Source organism: Trachinotus anak, unplaced genomic scaffold (assembly GCF_046630095.1).
Source record: "Trachinotus anak isolate AG129_WGS33_773 ecotype Australia unplaced genomic scaffold, CSIRO_AGI_Tana_v1 ptg000005l, whole genome shotgun sequence".
In the NCBI taxonomy this organism is placed as follows: Eukaryota; Metazoa; Chordata; class Actinopteri; order Carangiformes; family Carangidae; genus Trachinotus; species Trachinotus anak.
Genome location: NW_027273856.1, coordinates 16,177,426 through 16,200,539, shown reverse-complemented (window position 1 = coordinate 16,200,539; position 23,114 = coordinate 16,177,426). Strand labels below are relative to the sequence as shown.

The window sequence follows — 23,114 nt, the reverse complement described above, 5'->3', positions numbered from 1 at the left end:
ACACACAAACACACAGGGTGATGCAAGAGACAGTTTGCCATGCCATCAGTGTCGGATGTCCCAGAATCAGCTGGAGCAGTGATTCATTCTACTATGTAGACACACACCTGCTGTGCAGTCTGAAGTGGTGAATAACACAATCATTCATCTTGATGACCAACAGCTGTTGAACCAGAGCTGCTTTGGTAAGAGCAGATTCTGATTCCAAACACCAAACACGTCAGATTTGATGTCATCCTCATCAGTCACAGTCAAGAATAAAGTGTGTAGAGATTAATCATCTCAGAATCTCTCCAGCAGCAATAAATTACACTACAGCATGGTTTATTTGCATGCTTAATTACCACATTTCCTTTCTTTTTGACTTTTCATGCCCCCCTACTGACTTTCAAGGAAAACCAGACCTAAAAGCAGAAGTCACATGGACTCACAAGTCTTATGTTGTGTAACCAGTACAAGAGGTCAAAGATTTTATGGGGAGAGGTCAAAACAAATATTTTACAAGCTCTGCAAAGCATGAGGGACTGATGGACCTGTCAGCACTTGTTATTTATCTGTTGCTCATACCAGCCAAGTGTAACTGCAGAAAAACATACATGTGAGTGATATGCTTCATGGAACAACAGTCAAAACTATGTATTTTACTTTTTTTCTGTCGTTTCCGACCACACTCCTAAGAAATCAAACAACATTTTGATTGAAAGAACAAGCCCTTAGTTTCAGGATAATCTTTACTGCCAAATTAAACGCAGTCTTGAAATTAATTTCCACTGTTACACTGATGATATTCGGCTGTGTGTGCTTATAAAGGTGGATTATCCCTCTCAAATGATCAAATTAGAGGCCTGTTGTCTCCTGTGAAGAGCTTGTTGTCGCAGAATATCTTGTTCCTACATTGAGATAAAACTGAGTTGTTGGTGATTGGCCTGACATTGACACCGGTTTTGTCAAGTAACAGTAACACTTGATTTCTCTGACGACCAAGTTTGACAGCCAAATCTTTGCGTCCAATCCCACCCTCTCCTCTGATCAGCACATTGAAGACATCTCCAAGACCTCTTTTTTTCACCTGCGTAACATAGCTAAAACTCCATGGCAGATGCTGAGATCCTAATCACCTAGACTTGATTATTGTAATGTTGTTTTCTGGCCTGCCATGGGCTACAATTAAAAGTCTTGGTTCAGAATGCTGGAGCTAGACATTTCACTAAATCCAGAAAATTTGACCACATAACACCATGTTTAGCTTCCCTTCACTGGCTCCCTGTCCGTGTCAGATCAGGTTCTTCTTAAGACTCACAAAACCCTAAATGGACATGTCCTTTCATACCAGTCTCATCTCTTCAGAGCTTTTATTCCATCCTAGCGTACAGAGCTTCTATCTGTCCTTAAGTCAGCAGGCTGCAGGGCCTTTTCCTATCGTGCCCCTTCCTTTACACCTTAACGTTCACTTAGTACCTTATTCTTTGATTATTTCAAGCCTTGTACCTGTCACCATTCTCCCACCAACAGACGCAGTCTTAATAAATCTTTTAAACCCGGTACATTTAGTATAGTCCACGTTGTCTTGCTGACAAGATTACTGTGAATTTTCTGATAACACTTTGAAGAATGGAGCTATCCTTATTGTTGATTGTAACACCAGTGTTTTTCATACCATCATAAGTCAAAATGTCTGACACAGCTCCAAGTAAGTTAATTCTATACGGCAAAATCTACAATATTAGAAGAAAGGTGGAGATTTCTGTGAATGACAGACAAAGATATAAACATGTTAGCATACACTGACTCTAACTACTCGCACTTTTGGGATAGTCTGTAGTTTTTAGAGAAGCTCACATATTCTGGATTTTTATTGTTTGTCAACTAATATGAGTCACAGCTGTGCAGGCAACTGTCAGAGTTGTGCATTTTACCTAAGATGCGTTTTCAAGTTATGGTAGAATGGCTTTAAGATATAACTTTTCCATTAGTATTTAAACTGTAAGTGTGTCACAGTGAGTGCATGCATCTCAGACAGTGTCACATTGTCCTTCATGATCTCTCTCATAAAACACTTGGCGATTTGTCTTTAGCCGTGAATATTGATTTTTCACAGGCAGCTTCTCCCCCTCAAACATTCTGCTGCCTGTTCCGACTCTCTCTGCTCCACTTCCCCTCTGACTGCTATGTGACTTGACAGTGACTCGGATAGAAATATAAATGCTGATTCATCTGTTTGCTGTGCAAAAATATACTGGCCTCCTTGTTTTGCTTGACACAGAAAATCCAGTGCTGATGTGCACACGTCCTCATGCGTATGCATTACCCATGCTTTTATTTCTCATGTACACAGGTTTTTATCATAAGGGTTTGATGCCAAATCCTCCAAAGATACTTGATGATAATGATGATGTGGATTCAGTATTTAAAAAGAGGGGGCTTAACATAAAAGTAAAAGCTGAGCTCTTGAGTATTTAGTAAGAAGCCTTGTGGTGAACAATTGGGTCAAGAGGCAATTCCTTAACCTAATTACATGAATGGGTTGTTTGAATTTCCTCAGAAATGTTTGTCAGTTTGTTAAGTGTATTTCACTTACCAACTGACCTCCTTTTTCTGGTCCTCTGATTGGATAACCTGCAGTGTATAGACTTTATGTATCTATATTGAAATAGTGCTTGATGACGAACCAATATGATTACATTAACTACTTTATGGGCACAACCTTCAGTTGTTCCTTTAACTGAAGCGTACCTGTGAGAGTTAGCATCATCCTACAGGTGTCTTCCCTTTTCATAGAGATTTGGGGGAAATAAATTATGTATTTAACACAGGTTGTCACGCCTTAAAGACAAAGTTTAACATTTTGGTATATACGCTAATTTGCTTTCTTGCTTAGAGTTAGATGAGAGGATTGATATCACTCTCATGTCTGTATGGTATATATGAAGGCACTGCCAGCAGCATGTTAGCTTAGCTTAGCACAGAGATTACTTCAAATTCTGCCTAGGTTAACTATTTCCCTGTCCTGTGTTGAAATCTGCTCCCCCTTCGAAAAGTGTTTTTATTATGTTTCCCATAGCGCCACCAACCACAGTTGGGGTTAGGGCTTAGGTTAGTTTACATTAGGCATAGCAAAGGTAACTAGTTGTGGTTAGGGTAAATTTTAGTTCAGATTTAAGTAACCATACTTTGGGCTGGGCATCGTACATTGATACTTTTATGGACCAACTGAATTGGTTTGATGCTATTGAGGATCGAGAAATCCTTTGTCATTTGATTCTAAACTTGGATACGTAAGGAGTAAATAGGTTAATTTTATCAGCATCAGTGAGCCTAGCAGCATGTTTGAGTGTGTAAAGAAACCAAGCTTAAAAATCATTAAGAAAACTAAAATTTATACCATCATGTGTATTAAAATTTGTACTGAAAAAAGTGTCATTAAGAATCTGTATAGAAGCCAAGGTATCAGTATCAGTACCAACATTTTTTTAATGATAACCAGCCCTAAACATACATTAACAGGAAAACACTGGTCACTTGTGCTCAGCTAAGTTAGCTGGTTGCTGGTGGTAGCTTCTTATTTTGTGTACAGATAACAGTTCAATCAATCATTTCAATCAGCAAGAAACCAAATAAGTGCATTCATCACCTTTCTTTTAAAAGGATAATGCGATCATGTCTCTGCCTCCTACTACTGAGGAACCGGAGGATGATTTGTGGAGTTCACCAAACCATATTTTACTTTCTTGTACTACACGGTTGTTAAACTTCCCGAGCATCAACACAGATTAATTCCATAATCAGGCTGATCCCTGATTAATGTCTACTGTAGCAAACATGCTAAGTGCATAAATCCTGGATGATTCAGAGAGACTGGACGAGAGAGATTAAATGGATGTTAGCCAGGCTTCACACACACATACCAACACGCAGTCATATGTACACACTGAAGTGCAAGCACACACAAGCCGAGAGCCAAGTATGAATATGCACGTGAAGCTTGAACACATGCTAACACAGACATCCTGACAGGCCAAATGCATACATGCAATCCCCATACACTCATTCTCCACCCTCACATGAACCATAATCCTTAACTGACTCTTTACAGAGGTGAGAACCAGCCTTGTCTGACCTCATTTTCCAAAGTGCCCCCACTCCAAAATGTCTAAACACTCAAAGGTATAATTAACACACACACACACACACACACACACACACACACACACTTACACACACACACACACACACACACACACTCCGTCCTCTACTCCTGCTCAAGATTAATAAACTTGCGTGAATCCCGAAGGGGACGCTGGACCTCGTGTGCCAGCCTTCTGGGCGGAGAGCCTGTCAACTCTCATCCACATCTCTGCCCATAGCACACAGAGACAGAAAAGAAATCCCCCTGCTCTGCACGCCTCACCGCCGCTGGTAGCCGGTCACGTTCAAATGACCTATATAAGTCTCGTGATGATTCAGTATGTCAGCCTGCAGATGTGTTTATGTTTGTGAGGGAAGTAGCTGCGTAGAGTGTATGTTTGTGTGTATTGACTTGTCCCTCGTAAGCTCTTCAAATGTCAAATAGCCAATAGTTTGAAATGTCAAACAGCAGCTATTTGCTGTTAATTGCTTGTATTTATAGAAAACTGACATATCAAACTGTCATATAACAGCCTGGTGGGGACAAACTGAGCTATCCTGAAGGTGCGTCACTAGAGGCGAGTGTCAATTTGGCATGTATCACAGCGCATAATGAGTTTTTGTTGACATTTGTGGCGTTGGAAAGTAACACTAAAGTGTCATGTCCCATCCGAGACTCATTATGTCTTGAAAATGTCTCATCCTTTTTGGGAGTGCAGCTGATAATGACGTCTGTTGTGACACTAATTACTTTGTCTTTTCCATCAGCACAGTGAAACTGTAGAAAACAACAAGTAAGGCTGTTCAGCTCTGTAAAGAAATGAACTCAGTTGTTCAGAATCTGAAATGTTTGTTGTTTGTGGGCTTTTAATATGCTAAATCATTCAATGTTCAATATTAACTGTATATATTATGATTACAGTTTAGCATAGATTTAGTAGAGTTAGTATTGAACCGTAAACAACAGAAAGTTAAATCAATAAACAATTGTTACAATTAATTTATCGTTGAGTTGATAAATTTAACTTTCCTAGCAACATGAGTATGACTCTACAAATACACTAGAAGCTCTGTTAAGCTAGCAATTCTAGTAGTAAAAATGTTTACATTCTAATATTAAGCAACTTATGTTTATTATAGTTGCGAGCTTAGTTTTGTGTTTTCATCATGTCACCATGCTAACATTCAATAATTGGAACTAAACACAAAACTGAAGGTGATGGTAATTTCTTTTTGCTTCGCAGAGAAAAAGTCAACATGAGAATTCATCCTTGGGGTACTAGACAAATGTCTTTACAAAATTTCATGGTGAGATATCTGATAGCTGAGTTGTGGGCTGTCTCATAGACCAAAAAACATTGCCATCCCTTGGGCCACACTGGTACCATGGCTAAAAAAGCCAAATCAGTTCCAACTTCTCAAATGTGAGGATCTGATGCTTTTCCTTGTTTTATATCACAGTGAACATATTTGGGTTTTCAACTATGTGTTGAATAAAACAATGTAGGAACTTGTAGAAAATGTATGAGGGATAATAGCAGAATAAAATACAATGGTGTCGCTAAGGGTAGCACAATAGATGCAAAGTTCTCCAAACAGTCAGACCAGAACAGGTGCTGCATGACTGAGATCCTCTACACAATGGATCCCTGAGTCAGAACAGGGAGAGTGTTGACTTTATCTCAACTGCAATAACATGACTACATGAATAACTCACTAACAACTGAAAAAAAACCAAGCATGTCTGTAAAAAAATCACATGGGTACCTGTAGAGTTTATGATAAAGTGGAGGCACACTGCTGATCCATCCTCTGCTCTACCACTTCCTCTATCACACCAAAACGAATTAGAGATAATATATTGCCTCTATAAACCTAGAAGACTGTCTGCAAGCCAGATTTGTCTGAGTGTTGCTTCTGTTCGTGCCAAAATGAATAATCACTGGAGTGCAGTGCCTTTCCAGCAAGTGAGGGATCTTTGACTTAATGTCCAGCACAGTTGCACCGGGATAACAAAATAATTTTGCCCCAGGAAAAGTATGGATGGTGAAAAACAGTAAGTTTGGACCGGGGTTCTGTGAAAGTTACAGAACACAGACAACTATTAGCTTGAGTCTTACAAGAAAAGGAAGGTGAGCACGCAGATGGAATCTAGTGTGATTTGTGCCCAGTGAAGCATAAGGAGGATCCCGAGTCTAATCAGATGATCCAACCCCAGGAGGTCCCTTCCCTACTGTGTGGATCATTGTCTTTCGTCTTAAAGTCGTGTGCCGCTGGAATAATATTCTGCAGCTGACAGAGTGTTTTGTGGCTGAGGAGATCTGATGCAGAGGCTGGCAGCGAAGAGGAATTAGTTTTTATATCAGTTCCAGAAGGCAGCTCTGTATTCTGGGGTGAGCTTATCTGATGACTGCCCTTCCTTCAGCCCTAATCATCACCTAGTCAAACAGGTGGGAGAGGCCGAGGTAGAGCCATGGAATCCCATCAGATGGTACTAGAGATGGCTGAATTCCTGGCTTAGATATCTTCAGCCTTTAATAATGTGGTGGCCATGCCTCAGGTTTATCACAAGGTTGGCAGTCCGATCCCCAGATCTTCCTATCCACATGCCAAAGTGTCCGTAGGCAAGACACTGAATCCCAAGTTGCCTTACTTGTAAACTGCTTTGCATAAAACAAATGAGTAAATGTAAATGTCCAACACGTCACAAAAATGTGGTTTGTCCAGAACTTAACTAATGAATGCTGGCCATACTAGAACCCTTTGGTGGCTGGTATTGCTGCATTGTCCAGGACACTCTCAATTCAACAGAACAATGAGGTTTTGTTCAAATTAAACACTGAAATGAAAAATGGTTAACTGAGGAAAAGAACCCTCTGGATCCAACAAGTGGTCTCACCTCTGCACCCAGTTATTGTGTGTAACGTGATGTGAAGCAGGGTGCTGTGTGCGTCAGCATCTTTACAAAAAACATTCTGTTAATCACATCACATAGTACTCTCAAGTTCAGTCCAATTTGGGAACACACAATGTTAAATTGGTGAAATGTGTGCGGGAGCACAACAGGCGCTGTATACCTCCAACCAGGCAACAACGCCCCCCCCACAATCAATCCCAGGCTGAAGTGTGAGCAGGCTACCCCGGCCCACCCTGGTACTGCACAGCGCATTATATTCTAACACGTGGCTCCCTGCTGGGCTTGGATGTGGAACTTGGCATTATTAACAGTGTGGATATTTAACGAGGGAGGATGGTGGGCAGGTAGAATGTTGTTTTCCTTCATGTTTTCCTCTACAATCTGCATCTTACTTTGGAAATATATGTTGTAAATAATATGGCTGTGACCACACGAAGCGCAACCACGCCTCTATCTGATGTGCTCTTAAATGACTCGTATGGTGTTTTTCCATGTTTATGACCATTAACTGCAAACAGCATACACTCTACTGCTGCACAGGAGGGTTTTGCATTGATTTACAACCTTTAAGGCTGCCAGTGGTTTTTATTCATTTCACTGAAGTGTGAAAATCAACTTGGAGACATTGTAATACTTGCACTAGATAGGCCATCCTCATTCTGTTGCCCTATTTTTTGTTTTTCATTGCTTTTATGTATTTAACTACAGATTGCTGCTGGTAATTGTCATAAGTGTGTTGAAAAGTACAACATAGTTACATTATTCCTGTCATTAGACACCTTTAGCAAACACTGGCCACACCATATGCTATGAACAAGTAAAGACATGTTAACTTGATTTGACATGAGATAAGATTGCTGTTTTACTGGAGCATGAACATGTGTGAATGCTGGGAAAAATGACAATGCTAATATCATGATGCATCAGCAGTAGGCTGAGTGTTTTGCATGCTTTGTACATCACTACTGCATATTGACCTTTACGTGTGTGGTGTTTTAACATTTCATAAGCCTTTAAACCCATGGAGCTATAACTCAAGCTGGATTTCTTGGATCATATCTCATTAGCTCACGTCCAAACCAAGGCAGAGCTCTGCATGGTTTTAATACATGGCTGTTTTCCGTCTGAATCCTCACTCTGTCATTTGTTACTTCTGCCAAGGAGGTTGTGTTTTTACCCATGTTTGTTTGTCAGCAGGATTACACAAAAAGCATTGAGCCTATTTACACTGAACTTGGTGGATGGATGAGGGTTGGGCCATAGACGAACCCATTACAATTTGGGGCAGATCCAGATCGTTTAATATGAATTAGAATTTTTTCTCTGAAGTCTGGTGTATGTTGTTTGACATTGGCCTTGGCAGAAGTCTGCACTCTCTTTGTGCCCTTCTATTTGATCCAATGTGGTTAAAAGCTGAAATATGTAAAACCATCTGCACGATCCATCAAGGCTTCACAATGCTTCATATGAACAAATGTAAAGGCAAAAGTATTAGTATCTGTTCCAAATGGTCGCCCTCAAAAGCAGCACAAAAAGTTTGTGGTCATACCCTCCTCTTGGCTGCATGTTATTGCATCTTTGATCTCTCTTCAACCATTCTGTGCTTTTCGTGTGTCTTTGTAGTCTTGACGAGATTAATAAATGGGTAAAAGGGTGCACGTGGTGGCATTTCTGTGTCGCACTTGGTTTAACCAATGAAAAGTCACAGATGTTGTTATTGTTTGAGCTGAGTTCAAAAATTTAGGGCAAAAATGGGTAATGGGTAACACCAAGGTTAGCTTGTTCTAGCCTCAAACTAACCTTTATACAACATTTTTGTGATTCCCTTTTATTTAATTTGACCGCTGCATTTCATTTCAGATAAACAAATAAGTCTTCCAGATCGGGTGCAATAAAAATCTGACCCATGGCCCTGGAAAGCCCCATTTAGTCCTGCTGTGAAGAAGTAGCAGTTTTCACTACTTCCTGACCAGCTCTGAGCAAATGCCAAGTACTGTATGTGTGTGATCTGTGCTTTGACATTTCCCTTTCTTTTCTCCTTTATTGCCCGAGTGTTTTAACTGCTCTAGTAAAGGGGCATTACAACCTTCAAGGGGAGCCAGCCATGCACCTTGGAAGGATTAAGAAGCTGTTTTGTTTTATGTTCCAGAGAGTAAATAGCAGTGTAAAATGGCTGTTTGGGTTGCATGTGCATACGTACATCTCCACGTAAATGCATACACATGGGCACAGGATTACTCACCCAATCAGGAGAACACACTCTCACACACACACACACATAGATCTGTACACACACATTTAGTTTCATCTAGTTATGTTTCCACAAATATTTACCCATAGTGACAGCATGGTTCCCAACAAATCTCCTCTGACCCATAAAAAACAAAGTCATTTCATAAACACAAGCATGTCAGGAGAAACACTGTGTGTTCAAACCTATGTTTACAAACTATCTCGAGTGTTTGTGTGTAATGACTCAGAAATAAAGACAGCAGTAGTGTGACACCCTTACACATTGTGTACACCAGCTACCTTGCAAAAGCAGCACATCATCAGCGTAGCAGCTTTATTCCTGTGTTCAGCCATAGCACTGTCAATACCATCTATGAACTTATGGGCATAAGACAGAGGAAACATTTAGTATCAGTTAAAATGAAAGGGAATCTGTAACTATAGATTTCAACACTGGAAGCCACTTGCATTTGTGTCTCATACAGTCAGCACTGGTTTCTTGACCAGTGACCACGATCTTAACCATACGGTTTTAGTTGCTTAAGTTAAACCAAACCTTAAGTGTAGAGGTGGCAAATCAAAAAACACTCATATAAACATTTAAACAGCCATATGGAGTTTTTGAAGGCAATGACAATCCTACCTATTTTGTCCAGTTTACAAAAGCCAGTAATGTTCTCAATGGTCAGGACCAGGAGTGGGACAATCCAGACGTTCTATAAAAACTAATATGCAGGGTACATTTTCCCAGCTCATGGTTTGATTACTTTGGTTATTTGCATTTAAGTTAAAGCCATTTTTTAAAAAATAAAAGTTGATTGGAGACCCATTTTAAATATAGCAAAACAACATTAAAACACCATTAATTGAATTTCTTTATATATTTTTGGCCACTTGGGGGCAGCAGAACAAGCTGTAACCACAACACTGACTAGCTATCACCTTATAAAGTTGTTAAGACAAACTATAACAATTAGTTGCTTATTTACACATTCAGCAGACACAAATCACTATTATCATTCAGCTGAAGTTGTCCTTTCAGCTCTACTTTGGTCTCCATCAATGCCATGCTTTGCGTCTAAATAAGCCACTTATTCAACAGCCAGTTGATTCCGCACCTTCTCATTCTCTCTCTTCATTTCTTTCCCTCTATATATCTCTCTGTTGCCCTGTAAGACACCCGACTGACCCACTAATGTGCCTTGCCAACCAAACAACAACCCTGATGCAGCTAAAACCAGATTATTCCAGTTCTCTGTGGTCAGTCACTGAGGGAGCAGAGAGAGGGTGGCGAGTGGCTCAGCTTTATCATGGTACACACACACTCATACACACACACAGTTTCAAAGTGGAGACTCAAGCAGGAGGTGTCCCCTGAGTTTGGGTCTCTCTCTCTTTGACTGTGAAATCGAGAGCTCAGCTGTGGGGCAAAATGTTCTCTACTTGTTGATAGCTGCAGTGTCAGGAGACAGGAGGTAAGAGAAGTTGCAAGGGGGGTGACAGTGGCAACAGACCGAAAGAGGTAAGTGTTGAGATAAAAAGCATGAAGACAAGTGAAAAATGAAAATGGAGAAAGAAAAATGAGGACAGATTAAACAAAGATCAAAACATCAGAGAAAAAAGAAAACAAAAATGAGACCAGTAGAGGGAGGGAGGGATAATGAAGCCAACGATATTCAAACCAAATAAATGGGACAAGGATTAAAAGAGCAAGAGCAAAACACAAAAGAGGGAGAGGAAATGAGTAAAACTAAAGGTAGGACGAAGTGACAAAAGGAACAGTCTGAGAAGAAGGGGGTAAACAAAGGAAAAGAGGAAAGGAAGGAGACACCAAGACGAAATTGGAGAACTGAGAGCAGTACGGCAACCTGAGTGTGTGTTGGGGGTGGACAGTGACAGCAGGGTGGTACTACAACAGGGTCAGGTCCTTGCTTGAGTAACCGCTGGCCTTCACACCATGTGCTGTGGGGCAGGATTGATTGGATCAGATACCCACAGTGGTGTGATCAAATCAACAGATGGTTCTGCACTGCTCAGGAGCTGAACCGACACATGTCATTACACCAGAATGGGACAGCCAGTGCATCACAAAAGTCCATGAGCCCCCCCCCCCCCCCCCCCAACACTCCATTTTGCAGATGTAGGGCATACAGAGCTACCTGTCCTTTACTGAGATTAGAAAACCACTCTGGCAAAGACTCATTTGGGTACATCGCAGTGTTGCATATTGCTGTGGACACAACAATGCTACTGACATTGTTATAAACGTGATGACATACACCAGTGTATGCAATCTTCAGTGAAGCATCGTAGGAGTTTGAAAATTGATATTTTACTAATTAAAGACCTCACAATGAGATTTTATCAGTATTGGTTGAAGGTGCAAAAGTCTCATAAAGATGTGGTTTTGTTACTTATCTATTTTTGCATCTTATAGTGATGTTATAAATATTTGCTAGTACATAAATGAGACCTTCCTTGTAACAGTGTCCCAGGTTTAGGCCCACTGCTGTTTGCTGTTTGACAGCTGAATCTGATACTATCCTGATTCCAAACCTCTATTGCTACATCACTGTTTGTTTAACAATTAATTTAAGTGTTATGTTCACGGAAACTATCGACAAGCACAGCTACCTATGTAGCTACATTCATGAAAAATAACAAGTTGTAACATTACATTTACTCATTTGGCAGACAAATTGTTGCAAGTCGTCTTGCAAATTATCAACTGTTAAAATCAACATTTACATTGATTGACGTTCACTGACTCCATTGTGTCTGTGTGGACCCAAAATTACATCAGTGGGATGGATATGTCAATTGCTACTCATTGCTTAGGGCAAAAAAAAAAGAACCACCCCATCCCCCACTTAAAAACTACCACTCTACTTTTCCAGAATTAACGATTTCGAAGCTCAGAAATTGAACTCTTGTTCCTTTTGAGTATGTATGGGAACCATATGCTACGACCTTTGCAGTACTATCTACCAAGACTCTGGACTAATGTTTTGGACAGTGCTCTACACCACCATCAACAGAAGACCAAAATGTTCTAGAGACTCGAAGAATCTAGGACATGGATTATTCAAGTTGTTCTGGAGGCCTGTGATGGACCAACACCTTTCTAAGATGTTCTGTGTTGGTTGAACATCAAAGACAACCCTAGAACTCTTTCACTTCAACCATCCTTTCTTTGTGAAATAAAAGAGAATGCAGACTCACCCTGTCCGTTGGAATAGTAGATCCACTTCTCTTTGACCTGCGTCGGAGGTGCAGATGGTTTCTTCTGGATCGCCTTCTCCATGATGCTGCTGGGATCCTGCATCGGGCCCTTCTTCAGCACCCGAGAGCTCCGCTTCACACTGCACACCACAATTACCACCAAAACCAGCAGCAGCAGCAGTACAATCATCCAGGGCAGGTGCTCATTGATGTCAAAGTGATTATGAGTACTCGGCCTTGGGGACCCCCTGCGAGTAGGCCTGTAGAAACTGGAAACCCCACCTCTGCCACCTCCACTCCCCTGCTCAGCTACCTTGCTGATACCTGTCCCACCTCTGACTACCTCTGCATCCTCCAGATCCTCAATTGCCCGCCCACTGGGCCCGAGGACAGGGTCTGAATTGGGTTGCCCCCGCTGTTGCTCGCGATCCATTGCTTGTTTGCGAGCTGAGGGCGGGGGAGTCCTTGGGGGATCACGGTTGGGTGGGGTGGTAGTGCCAGGCTGGCCAAAAAGTAGCCCCTCTGCACGGTGGTCTTCCCCACCTGGGGTTTCCCTCAGTTGAATGGCTGCCGATTGGCTGTGTGTGCCTGTGATGAGAGAGACGGAGTGATCGATGGAGACAAAGACAGAACAAGCAAGAAGAAGGGAGATGAGAGAGAAAAAAGGGGCAAGATAGAACAGAAGTAAGAGATGAGAGACAACAGAGACAGAGAGAGAGAGAAGGAATTAGATTCACTCACTCCAGAGATTTGCTTAACCCAGACAATGAAAACAGAAGGCATCACGGGAGGGAATTCTAACACTTTAATCCATGCAAGCAATCTGGCAAACAAACAGAAGAAGGCACAACCTCCCCCTTCTGCTCTCACTCATCTGCTTCCCTTCCTGACTTCCTCCATCCTTGGGTGTTGGTCCAATCCTGGATTTTTGAGGCTGTCAGTGTTGTTAGTTGTTAGACAACAATCTTAGTGTGGCAAAAACATTCACATTACATTTACAATTATTCTTTCGGCAAAGTAACGTGCATCATTGTGGCCAATGAGCAGGACGAAGACAATCGTATTGATTTGGCTACTTGAAAAGAAAATATATGAAGAGGCACTGATGGCTGCAGAGATCAGTGTCAAAACCATTAAGAGACATTATTTTCACATCTTTCATCCAACCCATAGCAAGATGAGGACACTGAGAATAAGCGCATCCACACTCAAACAAATACTCAAATTCCATCTAACACAAGTGCTAAAAGGTTGCAGGTGAATCGAGTCTAATCTTTGGCTGACTGAAGACCAGATGTGCTGCTGCATTAGCCCAGGTTTTACTGTGTAGCCCTGCAACAGAAGCAACATGCTCTGTAACAGTTAGTTGGGATAATAATATTTCATATATTTCAAAACATAAACTAGCTATATGTTTTAAAGAGTGCATTATACTGGATATTATATTAGTATCAATTTCAATGTCAGCCAACACGCCGAGGCACCAATATATTTGAGATAAAATAAAATCAGCTGATGTGTCGTCAGCTTCTACTCCCAAAGCTTGTTCTCAAAGGTTGTAGCACTACTACCAAATACAGTGATGTTCATGCCACTCAAAGTCAAAAGAGTTGCACGACTCTGGCATGGATTACACTTACATCAGTCAATATTGTGTCAAATTATGGCAAAAATGGTGACAACTGATCTTGGTGACTACAGTCTAATTTCATTACTGAAGAAATTTGTCATCTATGAACACTTGGTGTATTCCCTGAACTGCAAAAAACAACAACAAAAAAAACCAAAAACTAAACAGTCATCTGCTTCTCATCCTCCTGCCATGCTCTGCTCCAGCTGTGCTCCACCCTGTAATCTCACAGCAAATCAGCTCTGAACTGCTCACCCCACAGTCCAATCCTCAATTAAGATTAAGCAAAGGCAAATCTAATCAGGCTTGGCTTCAATCAAAGGAATAATTTTTTTAAAAAACACTTAGAAAGGACAAATTACCACCAAACAAATCTGTAATCTGTTGAAAAGGGAAAAGAACAGTTAGGACTGTCCTGTTTGACATTAACATCAGCAGATATAATGTTTTCAGATGGGAAATGCCTATAATAGCCAGTCGATATTAGTACGTCAGTAACCTCCATCGATCACTGATGTGGCTGTGTGCCTGTGCACTGCTGCTAATGGCACCAGCGTTGTATAATGACATTAGATCATAAATGGTCTGCTGAATGTTTTTAGGATTGTCACCTGGATGTGTGTTAATCCCTCTCATCCTCTTATCAACAGACAAGGTGCAGGTCTAATCCCCAAATTAAGGCTTGTGTTTTGGCTGGCAGCAGCAAGACTTTAAATGAATGTGAGGTCAAAATGACACAGAGCAGAAGTTGGTGACTGTAAATTTCAACGCTATAACATGAAGTAGAGCGGGATATACTCAGTGCTTTTAATGGGATTACTTTTTTCAGTCAGTGTCAGGGACAATAATTTCAAATTCAGTAATTATATTACAGTTACTAATGCCAGTAATGCTCTGTTTTGACAGCTTGTTCGCTGTCTTACTGGGAGTTAATACTGGGCTGTTGGGCTGATATCTTATCGGATATCCTATTCAAATTTGCCATCATCTTAATAGCCTCTGGTCATTTCTATCCCTCTAGTAGTTTGGTTTATTTTTGTCCAGGTTATGTAGATTTTAGATAAATGAATCTCTTTTATGAATCAGAGCATTAACTGTCTACATATTTTTAACGCCATATGAAATTTGTATTTCATTGTGAATGTACCTGCTTAAAGACTACAAAGAAAGACGTGCAATCTCAAAGAATTAGTGGTGAAGGTACAGTGCTCGGGATGTTTCAGACCAATGAGCAAGTACTGCTTTGACCTATGTTGACACTGTGAGAATAGAATGATGCCGTATCCCATGTGGAGGGTTACGTACAAAATAATGGATGCAGGTGTTTCTATGCACATTGTATGTCAGCTTTGTGTGTTTCCCTTGATCGCCTCATAGTGGCCACAAAGTAATCATTTACTAATCACAATCAAGCTAAAAGTCTAAAATAATAAAATAACCATGATACTGATTTGAAGTCGTATTGCCCGGCCCTGTATTAATGCATGGCTTTTGAGTATTAAACCAAAATCAAACTATCAGTGTAGTTTGAAGTGAATCACCTTTGATGGAGGATTAAGTTTAAAGGGGTTATTTGTAAGTTTTCTGTATGTCTTCAGGGCAGACCGGAGGCTACAGTAAGACGCTATCAGAAAGAGTGGAGCGAGCTGGTTAGCATGCTAACTTCAGCCAAAGAAAAGACATGATAAAGACGAGAGTTAACACTGCTGTGGCTTTCCACAGCTGAAGACACCTGTTGGTGAGTAAAGAAATGAAGTTTGATGCTGAACTTGCAACGCTTGTTCTCGACTGGCAAGTAAGTAGCTGTTAATGCTAACGTTGGCTATGCTGCAATAGTGAAACTTACAAATAGCTCCTCTGCCGAAAACAGCGCATTACTTTCTCTTTCATGTTCTATAATGATAAATGTGTGTTTACTGACATGCTGGTGTCAGTGTTTTCCAGTTACTGGTGTCTCTCTTTCCTACAACCATCACAGCAAATTCTCCGCCGGACGTCTGCGGTTGCTGGGAGATTTGTGTTGTGATTTCAAAGGCTATTTACATGTAGTGAATTACATAAAGTGAAATATAGTGAATACAGTTTGGTTTTTATCACTGCTGTTTTGTTAAGACACTTTTGTACCCTCACATGGTGGTCCTCTCCCCATCCACCAATAAATGACAGGTAAATAAAATAAAATAAAAATAACAGACATGAGTATGTAACACCCCCATTCGCCCACCGCCCCACTTTCCCTCTTACAGCTCAGACGGGGTGAAATTGACTTGCTGAGAAGCCATCGATCTCATGCCAAAACAAACAGCAGTGACAGTATTATAGGTGCCTGTGAGGGGAGGTGGCGTACACTGTCTCTGGATGGTTAATTCTGAGAAATGACCAGCAGAGTGACTGAGACAAGAGTGACGTAAATACAGTTCAACAGTTGACGAGGAAGGGAGGATGAGAACAGGAAGGCAAAAGGGAAAGTGGGGGAGTCACAGAGGAAGACAGAAAAACCCATAACTCCTCCTGAGCACAAATAGTAGCATTCCTGAGATAGGGAGCTGCCACCACTTTGTTTCCATGCCTACTGATGTCCTTCTTTTCGGGAATTCCCACAGGAAAACTGTGTGAGTCATTGATGTAATGATGCTGCAGCTTGAGCAATAATACGCAAAGAGATGTGAGGACAGCCATCTAAAAACCTAATATGATACACAATATAAAGCAATAAAGTGTCTTCAGAAAGTATTCAGAACAATTCACTGTTTGTACATGTTAGCCTGTTGTTGATTTAATTATAGCCATTTTTGCCCATCAATCTACAATCAGTAGTTAATAATGAAAACAAAAGTATTCAGACCCTTACTTCAGTACTTTGAAGAAGTCCCTTTGGCATCAATTCTTTTGTTAATACAATGAAAATGGCAATTTTATTTCTTTGCAGTTTACCCTACAAAACAGTGTGGAGTCTGTATACTTTCTGAAGCGAAAAACCTTCATGTACTGATCGTTTTAATCACTCCTTTAAAGGGCACACATTTGAATGGTAGGAGGTAAACGAATATATCAACCTAGCATGTTTCTTTTAAAGACAAATATAAATCAAGTATGGAGCTGTAGGCAATTAGGATTCAAGCGGCACCTCTATAAATTAACACCTTGTCATGTTTTTTCATTCAATGAGTACACAAATAGAAAATTACAAATTGTTATTTTAGCATGTCTGTTAGTGTGCAGACTGATCAGTGAGCTTTAGAGGTGCTGGTAGGTTCACTTTTGTGCTGCAAAGCCAGCCAATAAGCTGTTTCCCTCTGCTTCCACTCTTAAGCTAAGCTAACCGCCTCCTGGCTCCATTTTTATACTTAACACACAAACATGAGTGGTATCTTCTCATAGACACATGGTAAGAAAGTGAATAAGCCAGTTTCCCAGAAGGCTGAACTATAAATTTGCCATTGAAATTAACGAGGAAAGTACATTCATACTAAGGCTATATATTTCGTCCCATTTAAAGGGATGACTCATTTCAATAAGGCATCAGGGGCAACAAAGCCACTATCTGAAACTTAGGGATCTGTAACACAGCAATTACTATAAATGCAAATTATTGTAAAATACCATAAACTACATAAGAAATAAAAAAAACAAAACAAACAGGGTCCCTGCTCTCACCTTTCTGTGCAGGTCCAGGCAGTGACAATAATGGAGAAGATGAAGTTAGGGGTTTGTGTACAAGCAAAGCCTGTACAGGCCCCAGCGCTGTGGTTGTAGAGATAGATGAAAATGAAGAGGAGGACAGAGCTGTAGGAGGGGGTCCACAGACATTGTCTTTCTCTCTAGTCCCTGATGTGAGCAGCACCAGCCCCTGGGTCTGGCAGTCTGTGTGGGTTCGGCACCTCAGTGCGCTCGACTCCACATCTGAAAAAGTCCCCTTGGTGCACGGTTTACAGAGCACATCCTCTGTTTCAGTGCCCCGCTTCTTCATCCTCGACCCCGGAGGGCACAGCGAGTGGTGCTTACACTCTGTGCCACTGTCCCCCGACAGGAAGCTGTTGGGTGGACAAGTGCAGATGCGGTCCTGGGTGGCTGTGCAGGGTGCTTTCTCAATAAACCCTGCAGGACATGGAGCCCGACAGTGATGGCATTGCTGGACCCCGTTCTCGCCCCGTGTGAAGGTGCCGTCAGGACAAGGGCTGCACTCCCTCACAGCTGTGGGGGAGCAGTGGACGGACACGTAGGTGCCTGCCGGGCACTTATCGCAGACCAGCTGGGTGCCCGACTCAGGGTCGGTGTGCTGATAGTGGCGGGGAGAGAGGATGAGTTGGTCAGCTGGGCTGATTGTGGTCAAAACCCGGGCTGAGATGTCAACCACCACTGTACATAAGAGCTGAGTGGAGAAGAGAATGTAACAGTCAGGAGAAACACCAAACATTTCAAATGTTTTAAAGATATACTAGGCAAGATTTTTATGCAAGAAGATTGAAGCCTGACTAGCTGCCACCTGAAGTGTTGGTTGAAGCAATAGAATAACAGACTATTTAATTTCTTAAAGCAGGGGTCAGCAATTAGTTTCAACAATGAGACAGTTTTTTAGCATTTTAGCATACTCTTGAGTTACAAAGCATAGACAGTGTACAAAGATGGATGTGACATCTCCCACAGGTTTCTGAAGAGCAGTTTTGAAGTTCAGAAAGGGCTGCTAGGTCGTCGCCCTCTTGGCCTGATTCTGCCTAACTCCCAAAATGGGCAAATAACTTTAAGCCTAAAAAAAATTTAAACAGGTGAGTTATAAAAAAATTTGACCCCCGTACCCCAGCTTTTTAACATGCAAGTCTATGTGGATTGATTCACTTTTGTAGTGGCCTGAAGTGGCCATTCTAAGAACTGCAGTCTTTGACGCTTCTGTATTGGCTTCATTTTTCAGTCCTGGAGATTTGATTACAAGACTACATGTTGTCAGGCTTATTTTGGTAGATTATTTTGAGTTTATTTATTTCATTTAAGACTAAAACAGATTCATAAAACTGTTGTTTTAGGATTGTTTTCCCATTTGTCCCATTTAATAGTCAGTCTGGACTAAGAGTTACAGAAGCCCATATTAATACCCAACACACTATGTGATCTATGTAGTATGTTGCACTACAAGAGGAGATGTAATTGGTTGGTTATCCACACTCAATAAATTGTGACCTACTTCATTTCCTGCTGAACTTCTGTTGTTGTTAAATTATAAAACATCAAGACTGTCGCCTATTTGTTTTTGAGATGCAAACTGTTGATTATTATTAGATGTTGCGGGGTCATATTCATTGAGATTTCCATAAGCTTTCATGGGGGGCCAAATATTTTTGTTGGATGGCCAAATTTGACCCGCAGACCATTATTTACCTGTCACTGTTTTCAGAGCCTTCATTCACGAATGAAGAACAGGTTAGGGAGAGGATAACAGCAGCAGTTTTTAAGATACTGTAGCTTGGTCTTAATCAAAGAAGCGGGACAGATGGATGGATGGATGGACAGACAGATGGACTAAGACAGATGGACAGCAGGCTGACAGAGCAGCAGACAGAAGGAGCAAGAGCACAACCTAACTGAGACTCCTATTCACTGTATTTGTTGGGTTTATACGCTCATCAGGTCACAAATTGAGACTCATAAAAACATAAGCATGAAATCATCAGATCCAAAACTGTTTCCTGAGTAGCCGTGAGCAAGCCTCATACACGCAGGCAAATGTGCAGTCACCACCGTCACAGCCAGGCAGGCAGATATGAGTGTGCTGTGTGTCAGGTTACATGGATTCTGGAAAGTCCGATTTTAACACACCTCATGCTGCCATTTAAACTCCTGATGCATGAAGCTGCTTTGATGAGATTCCTGTTAAAATTCCTTATCAGAAACCCATTTAATCCAACATCATTTTATTTACTTACTCCCCTGACTCATCGTGTTCTTCTTAACTTAAATGCCCAATTGTGAGCAACTAAGAATTTAACACAGACACATAACATTAGTTCGTTTTTTTTTACAGGCTCCCCTCTGACCTCTGCTGGGAAGCCAACAGCTCACTGGATTTAGGGGAATAAGCCACACATGTCCAAATTCACTCACACACACACACACACACACACACACACACACACACACAGAGTGAGTCATGTCAGATCAGTAGTATCAGGCAGCCTGCCTGGTGGAGGACTGTCTCCGGTAATGCTAGAGGGCTGACAGCACTTTCCTAATTACAACAGCAGCTCATGCAGGGCACTAGTTTATAATCCTTCACTCCTCCTGTTTAGCAATTAGTTTAAACTGATTAGTGAACAATTAGTGTGTCCACTGCCGCGTGTGAAGGAAGGTTTTCACTGACGGCTGTGCGTTGATGCCTCGCTCAGGCAGAGGTACGAGAAGTAAAAGAGGTGAGGACGCTATAGCAACCAAGCATTGGTTTCACAAGAGAAATTCTGAATATCATAGGGATCAAAATGCAACTATTGCAAGTTAATAATCATTCTTTTCCTGAACTCTTGAATTCTGAATTCAAAGATTGTTTAAATGAAATGGAAATATTAAATGTGTTTCCCCATTTTCATTTTTAATGATCTGAATGGAAAAAGAAGAAAAAAGGTGGGAACACCCAGGGTAGTAAGATGTCCATCTAAGGTTTCTCTGGCTGTACTGCTCCAGGTTCAGTTTCTGTCATAAAACTGTGTTTACATTCAGCAGGTGGAACAGCAAAGTCCAACTCCAGCACCTCCGTCCCAATTCTCCTGTGTACTTCAGGGTCCAATGTATCAGACATAGCCGACTATGTCAAGTGACAGAAAGGATTTATAGCTCTATGATTGCCTGTGGTCGTCCTGGCAAAAATATAGTGAGTCCCAGATCTAATCCCAGAATAAGCATCACAGAACAGACAGACAGTATCAGTAATGCCTGGAGAAGAGAGAGCCATAACTTTATATAACCTCATATAGCCTCATAACTTCATACATATACAGACTATTGTGTCGTGACATAAATAACAAGCAGCAGGAGGAGGGCTGAGAAATGTGAGACGCATAGCGACAGAAGGTATGAGAGAAACCCAGACAAGCCTGGGGCCAGAGCAGACTAAATATGTGTGAATGGAGATTACCGACTCGTGTGTGTGTGTGCAGAATAAACATGGCTGGTGGGTTTGAAGTGATGCACTGGGTGGGGGAGAATTTTGCTGATGACGCATGTAAATGTTTGTCATCCATGATCCAAATCTTCCACTGAACAAAAAACATTATTTCAGGGTCAAACCAAAGTAGTACCGCTTCATCAAGTTTCCCAAGCAACTGGCCACAAAATGTTTTGTTATTTAGAATGAAATCAGTGAGGTTTATTGTGACAAGGACAAAGATAAATTTCCCACAAACATCCCTTAATTAAACAGTCAAGGGAAGACAAACTCATTCCATGATTACTGCTAATAAGGACAAAGCTGACCATTCTTCCACCACTCCATTGTCCTTTGACCACACCGCCCATTCGGCTCTTTGTGTTCATTCCCAGAACTTCATCCATAAACATCAGAGTGTGTTCTCGACATGCTGTTCATAACTCAGTTGCGTCAGTAACATCAACGCATTCATTCAAATCAATGTTCAAAGTGAAAACGTCGGTAGGAAGCGCAGCAGCAGTAAAATGGGAACAGTCTGCTTGTTATAGAGAATGGATGGTCCCCCCGCGGCTCTTTCTGCTTGTTTGTAGAATTTTATGCCCTGAACATTACCATAATTGAGGTGTATCACTCACTGTTTAATGTGAGGTTGTGGAAGGGAAGGTATGCTGGTATTAAACAGGTACTTTCTGATGGTTCAAAGTAAGACGCTCATACTTTTCATGCCAGTACCCACAGTTCTGATTTTGTTTTGTCTTGAAAAGCAAGCTCATTAAAAAAAATACCATGCAGCTGCTAAGTCAAGGAAAATGAGCTTCATAACTTATTTTTTGAGTAAACAAAATAATCTCTGTGGCTCATCCTCGAGGTTGAAACATGCTAGTGTCTGCTAATATATTAGCATGTACTGTTCACATTTCAGGTGCTTGTACAATGAATAACAGCAGATGTAAACCACCTTACCATGGTAAAACAAGAATAAATGATTACTCTTTCATGAAATACAACATTAACCTTAAGGGGGAATGGTGCAACATGAACATGTTAAACATGAGCAAAGTCTAAAGTAGGAATCAGTGCTAATGTTAGCAAACAGGGCTAACTAGCTTCCACTTTCCAAGTAGAATACAAACTTAATACCAAAACTGGTCCTCCCAACAAATTAATCTACTGACAGGTAGAATGCTAATGGTTGATGCAATTTTAAAAAATGACCAACAAAGAATAACTTAACACTAAGGACAAGAAATTATTTTTACAGTTAGCTTGCTATACTATCAGTTGATTCTAGCCCCACGCTCTATTTTTCCCAGAAAATAATGAATATTGCAGAACTTTAGATCAACCAAAATCTGCGAATAACCTGTGATTGTATCTCAATCTCTACTTCAAAGCCCAAAGTACAAAGTCTTAAACCGAATCTAATTCTGTTAGCACTTTGCTATCAGTAGCCTGCTAGCTAGTAAGTCATATACATTAGCACACAGCTTGAGCGAGAGTTATGGGTAGGTATTTAGCCTGTAAATCTCACATTACTACAATCTTAAAGTTAAGAACGGGTGTTGCTCTTAAAAGGAGGCAATTGCTTAGGATTTTATCCAGTAATGATATCGAAAACAAGACAAAAACATAACAAAGGGCGGTGTCATGCATGGATGTGCTAAAAGAAATTCCCATACCTTTACTGCACCCCTATTTTTCATTTTCTGCACAATAAAATAAATATAGAACTGAATTACATTTTTTTTTTTTAGCATTTGTTGTTTAGTTGCTTTATGACACATTGTTTAAGGGAAAACTTAAATGAACGTGAACTTGTTCATTTTTTTTGATTACGAACCTAGTTGAAAACTCAA

General features: G+C 40.9%; 1 protein-coding gene across 1 annotated transcript in view; it reads right to left on the bottom strand.

Moving 5' to 3' along the window:
- Window positions 1–23,114, bottom strand: part of tnfrsf21 (tumor necrosis factor receptor superfamily, member 21) — a 49,888-nt gene that overhangs the window by 18,808 nt on the left and 7,966 nt on the right. Inside the window, exons 2-3 of the mRNA XM_071478553.1 lie at window positions 17,784–18,498; window positions 12,497–13,084 (exon numbers count right to left, since the gene is read on the bottom strand). Of these exons, the coding sequence (XP_071334654.1) occupies window positions 12,497–13,084; window positions 17,784–18,498 (1,303 nt within the window). The remainder of the gene's footprint in view (window positions 1–12,496; window positions 13,085–17,783; window positions 18,499–23,114) is intronic.